General features: G+C 45.9%; 1 protein-coding gene across 3 annotated transcripts; it reads left to right on the forward strand.

Annotated features, from left to right (window-relative positions):
• The first annotated feature begins 55 nt into the window (after positions 1-55).
• LOC309449784 (scaffold attachment factor B1-like) lies at positions 56-14,024 on the forward strand. 3 transcript variants are annotated; one of them, XM_082072174.1, is made up of 21 exons: positions 56-413; positions 1,569-1,656; positions 1,782-1,846; positions 1,934-2,212; positions 2,542-2,604; positions 3,560-3,587; positions 4,550-5,048; positions 5,471-5,520; positions 6,046-6,146; positions 6,579-6,728; positions 6,828-6,928; positions 7,428-7,573; positions 8,566-8,654; positions 9,178-9,314; positions 9,730-10,023; positions 10,554-10,691; positions 11,459-11,498; positions 12,252-12,364; positions 13,083-13,195; positions 13,388-13,454; positions 13,653-14,024. In XM_082072174.1, exons 1-21 carry the CDS (start codon positions 222-224, stop codon positions 13,765-13,767), a joined length of 2,868 nt encoding a protein of 955 aa, XP_081928300.1. In that variant the 5' UTR covers positions 56-221; the 3' UTR covers positions 13,768-14,024. The 3 variants fall into 3 exon arrangements, 2 of the variants coding, with proteins under 2 accessions (XP_081928300.1, XP_081928301.1); XR_014186004.1 differs by lacking the exon at positions 13,083-13,195 and having other exon boundaries at positions 13,653-13,724; XM_082072175.1 differs by lacking the exons at positions 13,083-13,195; positions 13,388-13,454; positions 13,653-14,024 and adding an exon at positions 12,436-13,072.
• The last annotated feature ends 535 nt before the right edge of the window (positions 14,025-14,559 follow it).

The following is a 14,559-nucleotide window of genomic DNA, read 5'->3' on the forward strand; positions in this document are numbered from 1 at the left end:
GGTGCGGGAGTCAAGTGAAGTAGTGCGCACGCGCAGGCGCGCCAGCGCTCAGGGGTTTAGGCGCGCATGTCGCTCGGCGGGCGCGCGTGCGGGCTGCGCCTCCTCCCCTCCCCCTTTCTCTCCACCGCGTTTCGGTTTCGCCACCATTTTGTGCCGCAGCCGCCGCTCCCGCCGCTTTCACTCCGCCTCGCTCCGCGCGTGCGAGTCGAAACGACGGCCTGATGGCGGACAGCCAGCCGGCGGCCGCGCGGGGAGAGTCCCCGTCCCTGGGCGGGTCTGGAGGCCCCGGCGCGGAGCCCGAGAGCCGGCGGCGGCTGAGCGAGCTGCGGGTGATAGACCTGCGGGCCGAGCTCCGGCGGCGCAGCCTGGACAGCGGCGGGAACAAGAGCGTCCTCCTGCAGCGGCTCCGGAAGGTGAGCGGGGGCGGGGGGGGCGGCACCGGCGCCTGCGCGGCTGCTCCCGCCCGCGCTGACCGGGAAATGGCGCCGGGGGCTGCGGGGACGGGGCGGCGGGACCGCGGGGGACTCGGGGGGTTCCGTGGGCCCCCCCAGGCTCCCCTGGAGCCGCCGGGCTCGGTGGGAGCCCCGCGCACGGAGCCGCTCTCCGTGAAGAGAAGCTGCAAATGCTGTGATTAAGTTATAAAAGACATACCCTTCATTAAGCAGTTGACGCGATCGGTGCTTTCTGCCCCCCTGCGAAACGAGGGGGTGTTTTTTCACGTTTTAGATCCTTCTGCGTGACAAGAGGGGGACAGAAAATTAAGTGATAAATTATTTAGAAGAAGAGCTTAGTTTCTATTTAACTAATAATTAATAGAGGTGTTGTAAGAAACTAAACAATTATAGCTAACATCAGAAATTATTTCTTAGTGTAGATGTATGTCAAAATATTCAAAAATTGTAATGCTAGGTATGAATTATGTGGATATAAGCAACGCAAGAGCATCCAGTCCTTGGAGCACTGATGGAGGACGATGCCCAGAGCTCCCCAGCGCTGTTAAAATAAAGAATATAAAATAAAGAATGACATCGTTGACTCCGCTGAGTTTATTTCTGCATTTCACCGGCGCTCCTGGAGCTGCACAACACGGGCCATTCGGCACCACTGGGGTTTCCTGGATTTACAGTTCTCTGTCGTCTCCTCGGCTTTGTGCTGCGTGTTTGTCTTTTACCCACCTCTCTAGTTTCTAGCCTGTACACCGCATCTTCATCAGGATGGTTTTACGTTAGCAGCGTGTGAACTACCCCCATTGAACTGATGCTTGTCTCCTAGAGCCGAAGTTCTTACCCTGCCGCAGCACCTCCGGTATCCGTGCGCTGCTGCGGGATTCACTTTTTTGTGTGTAGGTAAAGCCGATGACCGCTTTCAAAACACTTTACACCAACACGTTACGGTTTCCCGCGTGATCTTTGGTTCGTGTGTCCAGGTTGCTGGTGTCTGATTCAAAGCACTTAGATTCTTGGTTTGGTGTTTCTTCCGCTCTTGATGTCCAGCTCTTAAACTCAACAGAAATGCGCAAATGGAATTTTTATGTCTGTCTTGATCTCTTATTTTTTTCCCCTTAATAGGCTATTGAGGAGGAGGGGGGGAATCCTGATGAAATTCCAGTGGTTTCAGAAAATATCATGAAGAAAACACCAAAAAGAAGCAGCAAAGGTACAGGGCACTTAGAGAGGTTCTCGGCCCCTCTCTTCCAACTCTGATGGAAAACAAAATAAAAACAAACTTGAAGGTTGCATGTTGTTACTTTCTTTTCGTTCTAATGATGGTCATGTTGCCAGGACGTAGAGCAGATGAAGAAGGAGGAGAAGATAATGGCCTGGAAGAGGATTCGGGAGACGGGCAGGTATGTACGGCTGCTTTGAAGCCAAGTAATGATAGCACCGCTTTCCAGTTACAATGACTATTATATATACTTTTTTTCTTTTTACAGGAGGATATTGAAGCAAGTTTGGATAACTTGCAGGATATTGACATGATGGATATTAGTGTGTTAGATGAAGCTGAAATAGATAATGGCAATGCAGTAGATTGCGGAGAGGATTACAATGCTGATAATATTCTTGACTCACTGTCTGATAGTAAAGAAAATGCTGATGCAGCAGTGAAAGAACTTCCCGATCAGCCTACAGAATGTGCTGTAGGTAACTTGGAGGCATCCCCACAGTTTTCAGAGATTAAAGAAGAACCAAGAGAAATACCAGTAGTGATGGTATGCATCTCTTCTGTGTGTGGAATCAGATTCGTTTTTCTTTCTTTTTTTTTAATTAAATAGCAAAACAGTATACCTATCTTTAAAATATTTTTGTGAGCTGACAAACTTATTGGAGATGTAACACGGAAGCTTGTTCAGGTGGTGGGGATCGGGAAAAGGCTCGAGGTGCATTGCTCAGGTTTTACCCGTATTGGCTGTTTTGGATGCTAGATATATTTGCTTAATGTCAGTTATCAGTGAATAAAATATTCCATTTCTCATACAGGTTTCATTCGCAATAGCATTTTGTGATAGATGACAAAGCGTCTTCCTTTTACTTTTTAAAGGTACAGGTCGAAGATGTCGGAAACAGTTTAGATGCTTCTTCATCTGATTTAACCATAATAAAGGTAGGTGGTAACCCATTTTTTTTACAAACAAAAAAGCATAATAAATGCTATATAAACTGTATGCTAAACCAGTGTATGAACAGGTAGTAGCCAGTGAATGCATTCTTACTCTGCAAAGAACAAGTAATGCCTCTCTAATTTAATCATATGGACAAAGATCTAGATCTATCTCTGAGATCATATACGTAGGATGTATACTGAGTTTGGGTGGTAGATAAGATTCTTTTTATCTGTTATACAAATGAACTCAGTGCCTAATGGACAGAAAGCTCAACATGAGCCACCAGTGTGCCCAGGTGGCCAAGAAGGCCAATGGTGTCCTGTCCGGTATCCAAGAGAGCGTGGTCAGCAGGCCAAGGGCAGTGATCCTTCCCCTGTGCTCTGCATTGGTGAGGCCACACCTGGAGTATTGTGGTCAGTTCTGGGCCCCTCAGCTCAGGAAAGAGATTGAAGTGCTGGAGCGGGTCCAGAGAAGAGCAACAAGACTGGGGAAGGGACTTGAACACAAGCCCTATGGGGAGAGGCTGAGGGAGCTGGGCTTGTTTAGTCTGGAGAAGAGGAGGCTTAGAGCTGAGCTCAGCACTCTCTAGAACTACCTGAAGGGCAGTTCTAGCCAGGCGAGGATTGGTCTCTTCTCCCAGGCATCAGCAATAGGACAAGGGGCCATGGGCTTCAACTCTGCCAGGGGAAATTGAGGCTGGAGATGAGAAAGCAATTCTGTGCAGAGAGAGTGGTCAGGATTGGAATGGCTGCCCAGGGAGGGGCTGGACTCAGCGGCCCTGGAGGTTTTGAAACTGAGATTGGCCATGGCACTTAGTGCCATGATCTAGTCAATGGACTGGAGTTGGACCAAGGCTTGGGCTGGATGATCCCTGAGGTCTTTTCCAACCCAGTCCATTCTGGGATTCTTAAGAAATAGTGACATTTCTCCTTTTAAAAATCTTTTTTGTTGCAGGATCTTGAAGAGTTACCTTTGGAGCCAGGTACTGTGGTGGGCTTTATTTTGTTTGGTTGGTTTTGTCTAAATGGAAAAAAAAATCCTGAGCATTGAAGCAGTTTCATTCTTCATTTAATTCTTTCTGTGGCCCTGTGGGTTTTTTGTGTGGTTTTTATTTATTTTTTTTTTTCTTTTTTAATGCATTACTGTAGTGTACATTATTATGGTGCACAATCCAGGTCATGTAGGGTCATAGAGATTGGAAACCCTGTCATATCACCAGATCTGTGAATAAGTGCTTTTTGAAAACATGTCTTTGATGTGATGAAATGGTTCTGTAGAGCTATTACCTACAGCGGAGTTAAGGAATGACCCTAAAAGATGTGAAGGTTCTGAAAACAGATCTTGTGATATCACACTGTACTGTAGTTCTATGGATATAAATAGAGGAGCGTAGGTAATAAAAAGCTCTGGCACAGAACACAAGTTAAAGAGTGACTGGATACAGAAGAAGGAATTCACTGTCATCCCAGGAATTTTCGACAGATCCTATTCGCGTTCTGGACTGCAAACACTCTCACGCACCATCAGAAGATGCCCAGTTCTCATGTTGGACTGTCCGCTCTAAAAGGATTTCACAGAGATTTAAAAATTGAACCCTCAGTGCCTTGGTACGTTCAGTTGAGCGTCTCGGACTCTGGAAGCTAACTAGAGAAGAAACAGAGCTGAACCGTTTGGTGAAGAATATCCAGGAACAGCCAGAAGGTTTTTGTTAAGTCTGGGGGCATTTTTCTTGCCTGTTAACACTGTAGGGCTGGTTTGGTAGTTTGTCAGACAGCAGGTAGCGCGGTACTTTTCACACTGTGTACACTTAGGGTTTTCCAATCTCTGTGTAGCTTAGCAGTTCTCTTGGTGTTAGTGTGGCAGCCATGCCAGTTCCACATTTGTGATTGCTGTATTTCCCTGGTGATTAAATCTTGTGCCATTCTATTCCTGTTAAATCCGTAGAAAATGAGAAAATACTCGACATTTTGGGGGAAACTTGTAAATCTGAAGTACTTAACGAAGAAAGTTCCGAAGCGGAGCGGCCACATGCGCAGGAAGCGAGTAACGCGGTGCCAGGCAAGAGGCTGGCGGAGGAAGAGGACGCTCTTGCTGCCGCTCAGGTGGAGGAAGATGCTTTAGATTTGGACAGCAAATCGGCACAAGCTTTGGCAAGGAAGGAAGCAAAGCGTTTAGTTGTAGCGAAAGGGGAGACAAGTGAACAGCCAGTAGAGGAAGAGAAACCGGACTGTGGCTCTTTAGTGGTAGAGACCCCAAGCGATCAGAGTAGCAAACGCTGCCAAGGCCTGGAAGCCTCTAGTGGGGGAACAGCGGCCAAAGGCGCAGGTCCCGAGGGCCAAGACGGCCAAGAAGATGCGAAGAAAACAGAAGACAAAGCTAATTCTGAGGAACCCCCCGCTACTAAAGAGTCCTCAGCCAGTGAGGGCGGTGATCAGAAAAAGAGGTTTGTTTTTTCTCCGTTCTAGACCAGATGCTATCTTTTTTCATTGGTCGTTAAGTGATGCGCATAAGCTGTTTCCTTCAATTGGCCACCGAGACTGATGAAATTGTAGCCTATTCCTAAAGAGTCTGTTTGATTTCTTCATGTGCAGATATTTTTTTCTAAACACAGAGGGTTTGATTTCCTTCCTTCCTCAACCTTCAAAGGTTGTTTCCTTAAATTACTCTTATTTCTGTCATCCACAAAACAGAATTGTCTATGTAAGGATACAAATCCCATATTTCCTGTCACTCTTCTATAAATTTGGAAAGACAGTGTTTATTTCAGAGCTAATTTACTGGTAGGTATCCAATTTTAGTGCAAAATCTAGAATTAACGTTCTTTTTGCGTCTGGTCGGCTGAGTAATGTGGTGTTTTGTCTTTAGCCCTGTGGAGGAGGACAGAGATACAAAGATAATCTCAAAAGATGACAAAGGTATGTTTATTAAAAAGAAATAAAAGTACAAATGACTTGGAAAAAATATGTTATGGGGTCAAATTTACCCATTACTTGTGAGTCAATGATAGCAAGTGAGCATTCAGTGGAGCAAATGGAGTAGTAGTTCTGCTTGCTTTTTGACTTGCATTTCTTGCATTGCTTATTATTTGTGTCCTGTTAATTCGCTAAGCATGCGTATGTTTTCACTCTAATAGTTATATTGGAGTCCCATTGGCTTCCCGAATGGTGATGGGCACTGACAAGACCAGGATTTGTCTGACAAATCTTACCAGACGCCTAAATCTATAGGTTGATGCTGTGTGTGGTTTGGCCTGTTCATTCTGTCAACCCTCAACGCAGTTGTAACATAAAACCTTCCAAGCATGAATTGTACGTTTCGGTTTATGTAACTTGTGTAACCTTTTTAGCTGACAAAGTCAGTGGGGTTTCTAGGGCGATCACCTTTTCCTGTTGCATTCTTGTGTTACACCGGCTTTTCTGTTTGGTGGTTTTGTTCCTTAGGCCGTGCAGGTGGTGGCTCTGGCAGGAATTTATGGGTCAGTGGCCTCTCCTCCTCTACTAGAGCCACAGACTTGAAGAATCTTTTCAGCAAGTATGGAAAGGTACGGAGCGGGTGTGTAAATTAATTAAGCATTTTATTAATTGAAAAGGATTACCTTAAATTTAGCTCTTATTTTTCCTAATGAATAACTGGGTAGGCTAAGCACGTAGCTTTGTTTTGTTCTTTTGAAACCGCATCCGAAAGCAGCACACTTCATAAAGGAGGTTGAAATGGAAAGGGAGTGGATAGAAATCCAGAATTCAGAGAGTCCTGGGCAGATATCTGTAAAAATGAGACAATTCTCGACAGGAGAGACTGGTGGCCTCTCATCTAGTGTGCTGTAGTCTAATTGTACGTCTTGGGTGTCCAATGGTAGTTAATGAACCAAACGGTTCCATGTCGAGGGGTATCTGTTTGAGAAATCTCGTCTTTGAGGGCAGTTTTCTGATTGTTTTTCGGTGCTGGCAAACACACAGTAATGTTTTTCCCGAAGGTGGTCGGTGCGAAAGTGGTGACGAACGCTCGCAGCCCTGGCGCTCGCTGCTACGGCTTCGTTACCATGTCGACATCTGAAGAAGCCACTAAGTGTATTAATCACCTCCACAGGACAGAGCTGCATGGAAAAATGATTTCTGTGGAAAAGGTAAGTGGTAGCTGCTCTACGACAGCGCAATGAAAATAGAACTGTGCAAGCTCCATGTCTTGTCTCTTATTATGGAAATATTTCTGGCTGAAATTCTAGGCAAAAAATGAACCAGCTGGGAAAAAGCCATCAGACAAAAAGGAAGGTGAAACAAAGAAGGAAAAAGACAGGCACCATTCTGCAGAATCCAAATTGGAGAAGTAAAGTGCTTTTTGTATCTTTTCCATGTTTAAAATGCAAATGTGACCAAAGCTAACAGTAATTGTAATACATCTCAATTTGCTGCTTTATACTGCATCTGAAATAGGGGTAGTACTTGAAAAGATAACATTTGCAGTAAGTGCGTCTTAATTGACCCACTGTTCAGAAACAGAGAGTTCAGCGGTGTTTAGTATCAAAACTTGTCTGTTATATCGTGAGACACCAAATCAATTTGTTGCTGGGTGAACCATTATTTTGATCAGAGTCGTTTGTCCTCTGATTTGACACGGGCTTAGTCTGCTCTTGGAACTAACAAATATTTCTGGGATTTAGTGTGTTGTTTTGATGGGCTGTTTGCGTGGTTGGTATTTTTTGGAGGGTTTTTGTGGTGGGTGCTGTTGGTTTGGTGGGGTTATTTTTCTTGGCATAGGTGGCCTGACCAGAGTGGTTATTTAGCACTGTTGTCAGGTTCTCTGTTAATGCAGAGTTTACCTCTAGGTCTGTTGGTGCTAAGAAGGAGGAGAAGACCGATAAAAAAGATGATGTTAAGAAATCAGAAAAAGATGGAAAAGACGAAAAAGAAGGAAAAGAGAAAGATGAACAAAAGGCCGGATCCTCCGATAGATCCAGGGCGAGCAAATCAGGTACTTGTAGCTGCCTTTCAGAAATGTTTTCAAGGATATTGTTTAAAAAAACCCTTCAGCTTCTGCAAACCTCGGAGTTCACAGAATCCCAGAATGTCAGGGGTTGGAAGGGCCCTGGAAAGCTCATCCAGTGCAATCCCCCCATGGAGCAGGAACACCCAGATGAGGTTACACAGGAAGGTGTCCAGGTGGGTTGGAATGTCTGCAGAGAAGGAGACTCCACAACCCCCCTGGGCAGCCTGGGCCAGGCTCTGCCACCCTCACTGGGAACAAGTTTCTTCTTGTATTCAAGTGGAACCTCCTGTGTTCCAGTTTGCACCCATTACCCCTTGTCCTCTCACTGGTTGTCACCGAGAAGAGCCTGGCTCCATCCTCCTGACACTCACCCTTTAGATATCTGTAAACATGAATGAGTCCCCCCTCAGTGTCCTCTTGTCCAGCTCCAGAGCCCCAGCTCCCTCAGCCTTTCCTCACACGGGAGATGCTCCACTCCCTTCAGCATCTTTGTTGCCCTGCGCTGGACTCTCTCCAGCAGTTCCCCGTTCCCTGCCTGTAGCACCAGTCCTGTAGCCAATTGTTTACAGACTGAATTTTTCTATTCCCTCCCATGTCATCACCCAAAACTGGAAGGAGGGAAGAGAAAATCACTTGGGCCCCAGACTCTTTTACCATCCGTCCCAAGTTCTTACCAGATGTGATTCAGAATTCAGTAAAAAGAGCACGAGGCACGCTTAGGAATACGGAGGTTTTCCTGTTGAACAAAAACTGTTGCCCTGCCAGAAAACACTCACATAGTTTTCTGATCGCTCTGCTGCCCTCATGCCCAACTTGGCCAAATCTTGACAAGCTATTTGAATCATCAGTGTATTCTTCCATAAGTATAAAACCTCAACAAAACAATTTACTGCTTAGTATCTTGACAGTTCTAAGTCTCACAGGAATGTTTGAACGTCATGCATATAATTTATGCTCAGATGTATTTTGTTTTCTAGCAAGTCGAGGAACTGAAAGGACAGTGGTAATGGATAAATCTAAAGGAGAACCAGTTATTAGCGTGAAAACCTCTACATCAAAAGAGAGGGTAAGTACAACTTTCAGAGAAGCCTTTGTGTAATAAAATAGATGTCAAATAGCTGTATATGCATGTAGCTGAAGGGTTTTTTTGCCTTGCATATTGGGAACAGTTACCCTTTTATCACTTTTCAGAAAGCGTTAGGGTGTTAATGATGCTGCAAAGGTAAATGTTTATGCGTCACCTTCTTTATAGTTTTTGTTGCTGCTGCCCTAGTTGAAGAAGTAGAGTTGCAATTGGAAAATGGTGCTAAGATGACGTGTTTCCCTGGTGTGCAGTGTGCTGACCTTTGCAGTGGTGTGTCGTTTGCCACCGGTGTGAGCCAGTTCGTGTGCCCCTAGATTTTATATATTTAAACTCTTTACAAGCTCTCGCCCAATTTAGGGTCCTGTTCCCCAACCTACTTTTCCATGGAATTCCAACATTATTTACATCTGTAGTCTGTTTTGTTCAGGTTGGCACAAGATAGGCCTAGGAATTTCAGCTCAAAATGCGCAGCGTTCAGCTAACATATTGTTTTGATTTAACGCAGAGTACAAAAAGCCAGGATCGGAAGTCTGAGAGCAAAGAAAAACAAGACATTTTATCATTTGATAAAATCAAAGAGCAGCGAGAACGTGAACGTCAGAGACAGAGGGAGCGAGAAATCAGGGAAACGGAAAGGCGCCGGTGAGTTTTCCCAGTTCTGCTCTAAACTTTGAATGGTATTTGTTTCTACTTATCTGGGTTTTGAACAGACTCCATAGTAGTGTCATGCTGGCCCTCCAACGTCAGTATCTTAGATTGATCTGATACAAATCTATTGATAGAACGGACATAATGCACATTTATGAATGTTTTCACTACTGAAATCAATCTTCTCCAAGCCTGTGCTCCTCAGGAGCCTTGTTGAGTTACAGCTTTTGTAGGTGCTTTTTCACAGCTGACTAGAGTAGGTGTGATTTAGTTCACACTTAAGTAGTGGGAAGAACACGGAAACTTTAAAAAGGGGGGGCAGGGACAAACCCCACCCAAAACAAAGAAGCAATTAAGCTTAGACTTCAGAGTCTCAGTTGAAAATGAAATATCTCTTTTTTTCAATTAGAGAGAGAGAGCGGCGAGAACGAGAACAACGTCTTCAGGCCATTCACGAGCGGGATGAAAGGCAGAGGCTCCAGAGGGAGCGAGAACGACTGGAATTTCAAAGGCAGCGTCTTGACAGAGAGCGCTTGGAGAGGGAGAGACTGGAGAGAGAGCGAATGCACATCGAGCAGGAAAGGCGGCGGGAGCAGGAGCGGATCCAGCGCGAGAGGGAAGAGCTGCGGCGGCAGCAGGAGCAGCTGCGCTACGAACAGGAGCGGCGCTCGGCCATGAGGAGGCCCTACGATCCTGACGGCAGGTAACAGCCACGATGAGATTCCAAAACTTCGGCCACATCCAGTTACAAACAGCACATTGTAAAGCCTGCGTAAATTGTGAGTAGTCTGGCTAAAGCAGTTGGGGAGCTCACAACTGAAAAAGTATTTCCATGTTGCTTTTATCGCTTTAATATCAATCTTGAGAAAAAGCAGATGTTGTACTTGTGTAGCTATCAGCACAACTTTGTTACAGCAGGTTTAAAGTTCTTGGTTCCAAAAGAGGGGTGACCGAAAGTAGAAATTCTGTGTATCGACTCCAGAGCAGGATTGCTGTCAGGAACAGATACTTATTCTCTTCTCACGTCAGCACATGTTGAGATTAAGTTTTTTGTATAGTGTTGATACACCTGGCTTCCTCTGAAACTGAACCGCAATGCCTGCCTAACACACAAGAGCTTTGAATTATAAATCAAAAACAATTGGATGATTGGATTGAATGAGGTTGGATACTAAGAGAGCAGGAAAGGAAGATTGTTTTGAGATTACTACTAATTGTGACCTTTTTTTGCAGACGAGATGACCTGTACTGGCCAGAGGCGAAGCGAATGGCGATGGATGACAGGTATCATTCTGAGTTCAGTCGTCAGGATCGCTTCCACGACTTCGACCACAGGGATCGCGGCCGATACCAAGATCACTGTTTGGACAGGTCAGCAAGGCGGTGTCTTTTCTCCCTATACCGTTACAGAAATTAGATGTCTTTTTGTGGCTTACCTAATGGCTTGAAGGGTGCCAAAAGAAGAAGAGTGAAAAAAATGACCCTTGTGCATTTCTTGTGTCTAATTTTATATGTGTGTGCAAATCCTGGGCTTCCACCCTTTACGGTCATCTCGGAAAGAGGCTGCATAAAGATAAGCCGAGTCTTAACATAGTCTGCTGTGATGCAGAGGGAGGTCCTACAGCTCCTCTTGAGATGTATGGAAATCTGATTTATGCATCCCTAAGATTTAGCCATTTCCTTTGGCTTTAAAACGTCCTTTACTTTAATCTTTGCAGCCTGGCTAACACAGATTTCTAGTTCCACAGAATGCAAAAACACTTTGTGTAGTGCTGTTGAGACTTCTCGCTTTGCTCTCAGAGGGTCTTTGGAAAAAAATGCTGCTTAGCTTTGCTTGTAACTCATTTCTGATCTGGTGGGTTCACTCCGTTTTCTCCTTTGGCACCTTCAAATATCTCACCGGCCTTACTGGTCCCCTGCTTACCCATATTACAGTCATAGATGTTACTTTGATCTCTTTCTATGCTATGAAACAAGAATTCATGTCAACATCTTACCACTAAAGAGACAGCGGCAATCAGATTTACAGACTAATACAAATTAAAGGAAAAAGATAAATTCTCATGCATTATTTCATAAAGACATTGGAGTGATGATTACTGTGGTGACTGAACTGCCACTTCTCTTTTTTGTTCCAGAAGAGATGGTTCGAGAGGAATACCAGATCGAGATGGGCAGGTGGGTTATACCCAAACAACAGCTTCAGTTAAAAGCCAAAAAAAATAACCCCATAGTGCAAAAAACACAAGTGTGCGTGCTACCTGGTTCTTAAATGCAACCACCGCCAGGTTTAAACTGAGCAGATGTTCGAGCAGTACCTGATTTTGCACACGAATGTGCAGAACATAAGTTATTAAACTTGCTAAAGGTTGGGGCGGGGGAACCTCCGAGCAATGGGAGCTGCGGTACAGCAGGTTTTCAGGCTGGTGCGTGGCAATTAAAATTTGCCTGTACTGTGTTCAGAGGTGGTTACTGTGCTGTCTCATCACTGGCAAGGGGTCCCTTATCTGACGTTTATCTAAATGGTTTGTAGAAAATAACTGATGTCATCATGGAGCAAGAAAACTAAAAGGACAGGTGTGAAATCAGTACCTTTCCTTTCTGGAGAGAGCTGGGAATAGGGCCAGAAAGGAAGCCTTAAAACCACTCTGCCAAGCCAAAAAAACCAACCCCACCCCCCAAAAAAATACTTCCAAAGAAAAAAAGCAAAACAAAAAACCCCACAATGAAAACCACCAAAACAACACAAAACCAAAGCGAACTGTGAACTGCGCACAGCAGCACCAATAGAACCAGGACAAAACAGGACAACTACTGTCTTCTTTTCTGACAGCTTCTAGAAAGGCAGCCTTTGAGGAACTGAATTTTTTGCAATCCTAAAACAAACCCTGCGTTGATTCTTAGCACGGGTCTCCACCCTTTGCCTTCCAGCATTACCCAGACGAACGCCACGGAGGCCCCGACCGTCACTCCCGCGATAGCTGGGGCGGCTACGGCTCCGACAGAAGAATGAGCGAAGGAAGAGGGATTCCCCCCCAGCCGCGGTTAGTGCAGATGACATAAGGGAAGGGATTTGTTGGTTCTTAAAATTCTAACATTCCGTGGACCTTTGAAGGTGACAGCAGAAGCAGTTGAACAAGTGTGAATCCTGTCTCCAAGGAATTAGCACGTGTAGCTGCGCTGCACAGAACAGAGCGTTGTAGTGAGTAAAGACGTGCTGCTCAGTTAGCTCAACGCGTATGTCTGGTTCTCTTCTAAATAAGTTTATTTTCTGCAGGTGAGATTGAGTCTGTACCAGATGCTCCAGTAATGCCTGCAGAAGTCCCGTTTGTGGCTAGCGGTCAGGTTTTAAGGATCAAAATCTCCACAGCAGTGAGCTGTGTGGAACGGAGACTCTTCTGGAATCAGAGCAGCTTCTCTTTAAACCAGCCAGTCGTGCTAGGTGTCTAATGTTCAGTTCTTCCTAAATGCACCAGACAAAGGAATCGTGGTCAACAAATCGCTCCCTATTTAAGTAGTACATTGCAACACTAATTATGTCTCTGTAGATCAGAAAAAGATTAGCTTTATTGTGCAAAGGATGCTGTTGAGCGCATTTCTTGTTTCTCTTTGACCGGTTTTTAATGCAATGATTCAGTGGCTATAGATACAGCTTGATTAACCGCTTGATACACTTGTGTATGGGGTACGGTGTTTGGCTTTACCCTGTGGTGCTAAACAGATAAGGGACACACCTAGAAGATGTTCTTTTATTTTTTTAAGAGATGGACGTGACTGGGGAGATCATGGTCGAAAGTTAGAGGGGCATCAAGATCGTTCATGGCAGGGAAATGTGGCTGGAGGAGTGATGGGACGGGATCATGAGAGATGGCAAGGTACACTTGCTGCTTACCAGTGTGATCGTGTTTTATTCTATGAATTACTGCTGCCGAACGAGCGGTAGTTAAAATCCCTATGGAGCTTTAACAGCGTTACTGAGAAAGCCAATAAAATTCTGGGGAAAAGGTGGTGTTTTTTATAGGAAAACATCAAGTTGGCTTTTTATTTTTCTTTTTTCTTTAAATTAGGTGGTGATAGAAGCATGCCTGGTCAGTCAGGACCAGGCCATGTGATGAACCGAGGAGGGATGTCGGGGTAAGATGCTTTGTCAGAGCGCTTATGTTTTTATAATAGTTGACCTGTCTAAAAGCAGAAATCCCTGTGAAAAACGCTTTCAGCTTCTACATAATTATGGATTGGCAAGTAGGAAAAAAGACTAAGCAAACCTCTAGTCTCCCCGTCCTGGCGGTGCTGACTTTTCGGGTGGTTTCCAGTTGTTCTGGTCTGTTCCAGGCGCGGAGGCTTCGCTGGGACGCAGAGCCCGGGGGGGCCGGGCGGCCTGCAGGTGTTCGCTGCCCCGGAGCGGACGGACAGACCGACCGAGCCGCGTTTCACCCGCCGATACTGACACCGCTGTACTATACCTATAGATACGTTATTTTTTAATGCCATAAGACAAGGGTGAATTCGATTAACCGGAGCCACCTCGAATGCGTGATCACAAACAGCGAGACTGCTGCCGCGTTGTGGCCAAATGTTACATCAACCGGTCTGTTTGGTTTCTTTTTATTGTAATAAACGTGTTCTTGGTCAAACATCACTTCAAGTTTCTGTTAATGAAACATTCCGTTTTTCAAAAATAATAATAAAACTAGTTTACAGCTACTGATTTCTTGTTTCCAATGTCTTTGGCAACGTACCTCTCAGGAGCAGCTGAGGTGGCAGCGACGAGGCGCCTTGGAGGGGCGTGAGGACCCTGTGACAGTGTGAACCTGCACGTCCTTCTCTTGCATTGGAGGGGTTTGTGTTTATTTCTCCACCGGCTGTTACACCATAAATCAGCACGAGTGGAAAACCCGGTTCCGTTCTCAGGTAACAATGGCGACGCTCGGGCGGGAGGAGCCGGCAGCGCGCGGCCCGCCCTGCGCATGCGCGAACGCGCTCTGCGGCACCGGCGGGAACGGCGCGGGCGCCGCGTTGCGCATGTGCGAACAGCGCCGCCTGGCGGTGCCGCCGCGTAACGCCCCGGGGCGGCACAGCGGGCCCCGCAAAGCTCCCGCGCTAGGACCGGGCTTAGCGCTGTCCCCGAGTCCCCCCAGTGCCCCACAAACCTCCATCCCAGCTGCACCAGTCCCTCCTGGTCCTACGGGCCCCCATACCGCTGTCCCCATTGTCCCCGGTGCTGTTGTTTTGGGAACAC

This window comes from Streptopelia decaocto (assembly GCF_964273445.1).
Source record: "Streptopelia decaocto genome assembly, chromosome: 24".
Lineage (NCBI taxonomy): Eukaryota > Metazoa > Chordata > Aves > Columbiformes > Columbidae > Streptopelia > Streptopelia decaocto.

Bases quoted from the DNA above. Each gene is read 5' to 3' on its own strand.
- LOC309449784 (XM_082072174.1), top strand. From the start codon at position 222: ATGGCGGACAGCCAGCCGGCGGCCGCGCGGGGAGAGTCCCCGTCCCTG. The intron at 414-1,568 runs GTGAGCGGGGGC...TCCCCTTAATAG, and splicing joins TCCTGCAGCGGCTCCGGAAG to GCTATTGAGGAGGAGGGGGG. The intron at 3,588-4,549 runs GTACTGTGGTGG...TTAAATCCGTAG, and splicing joins AGAGTTACCTTTGGAGCCAG to AAAATGAGAAAATACTCGAC.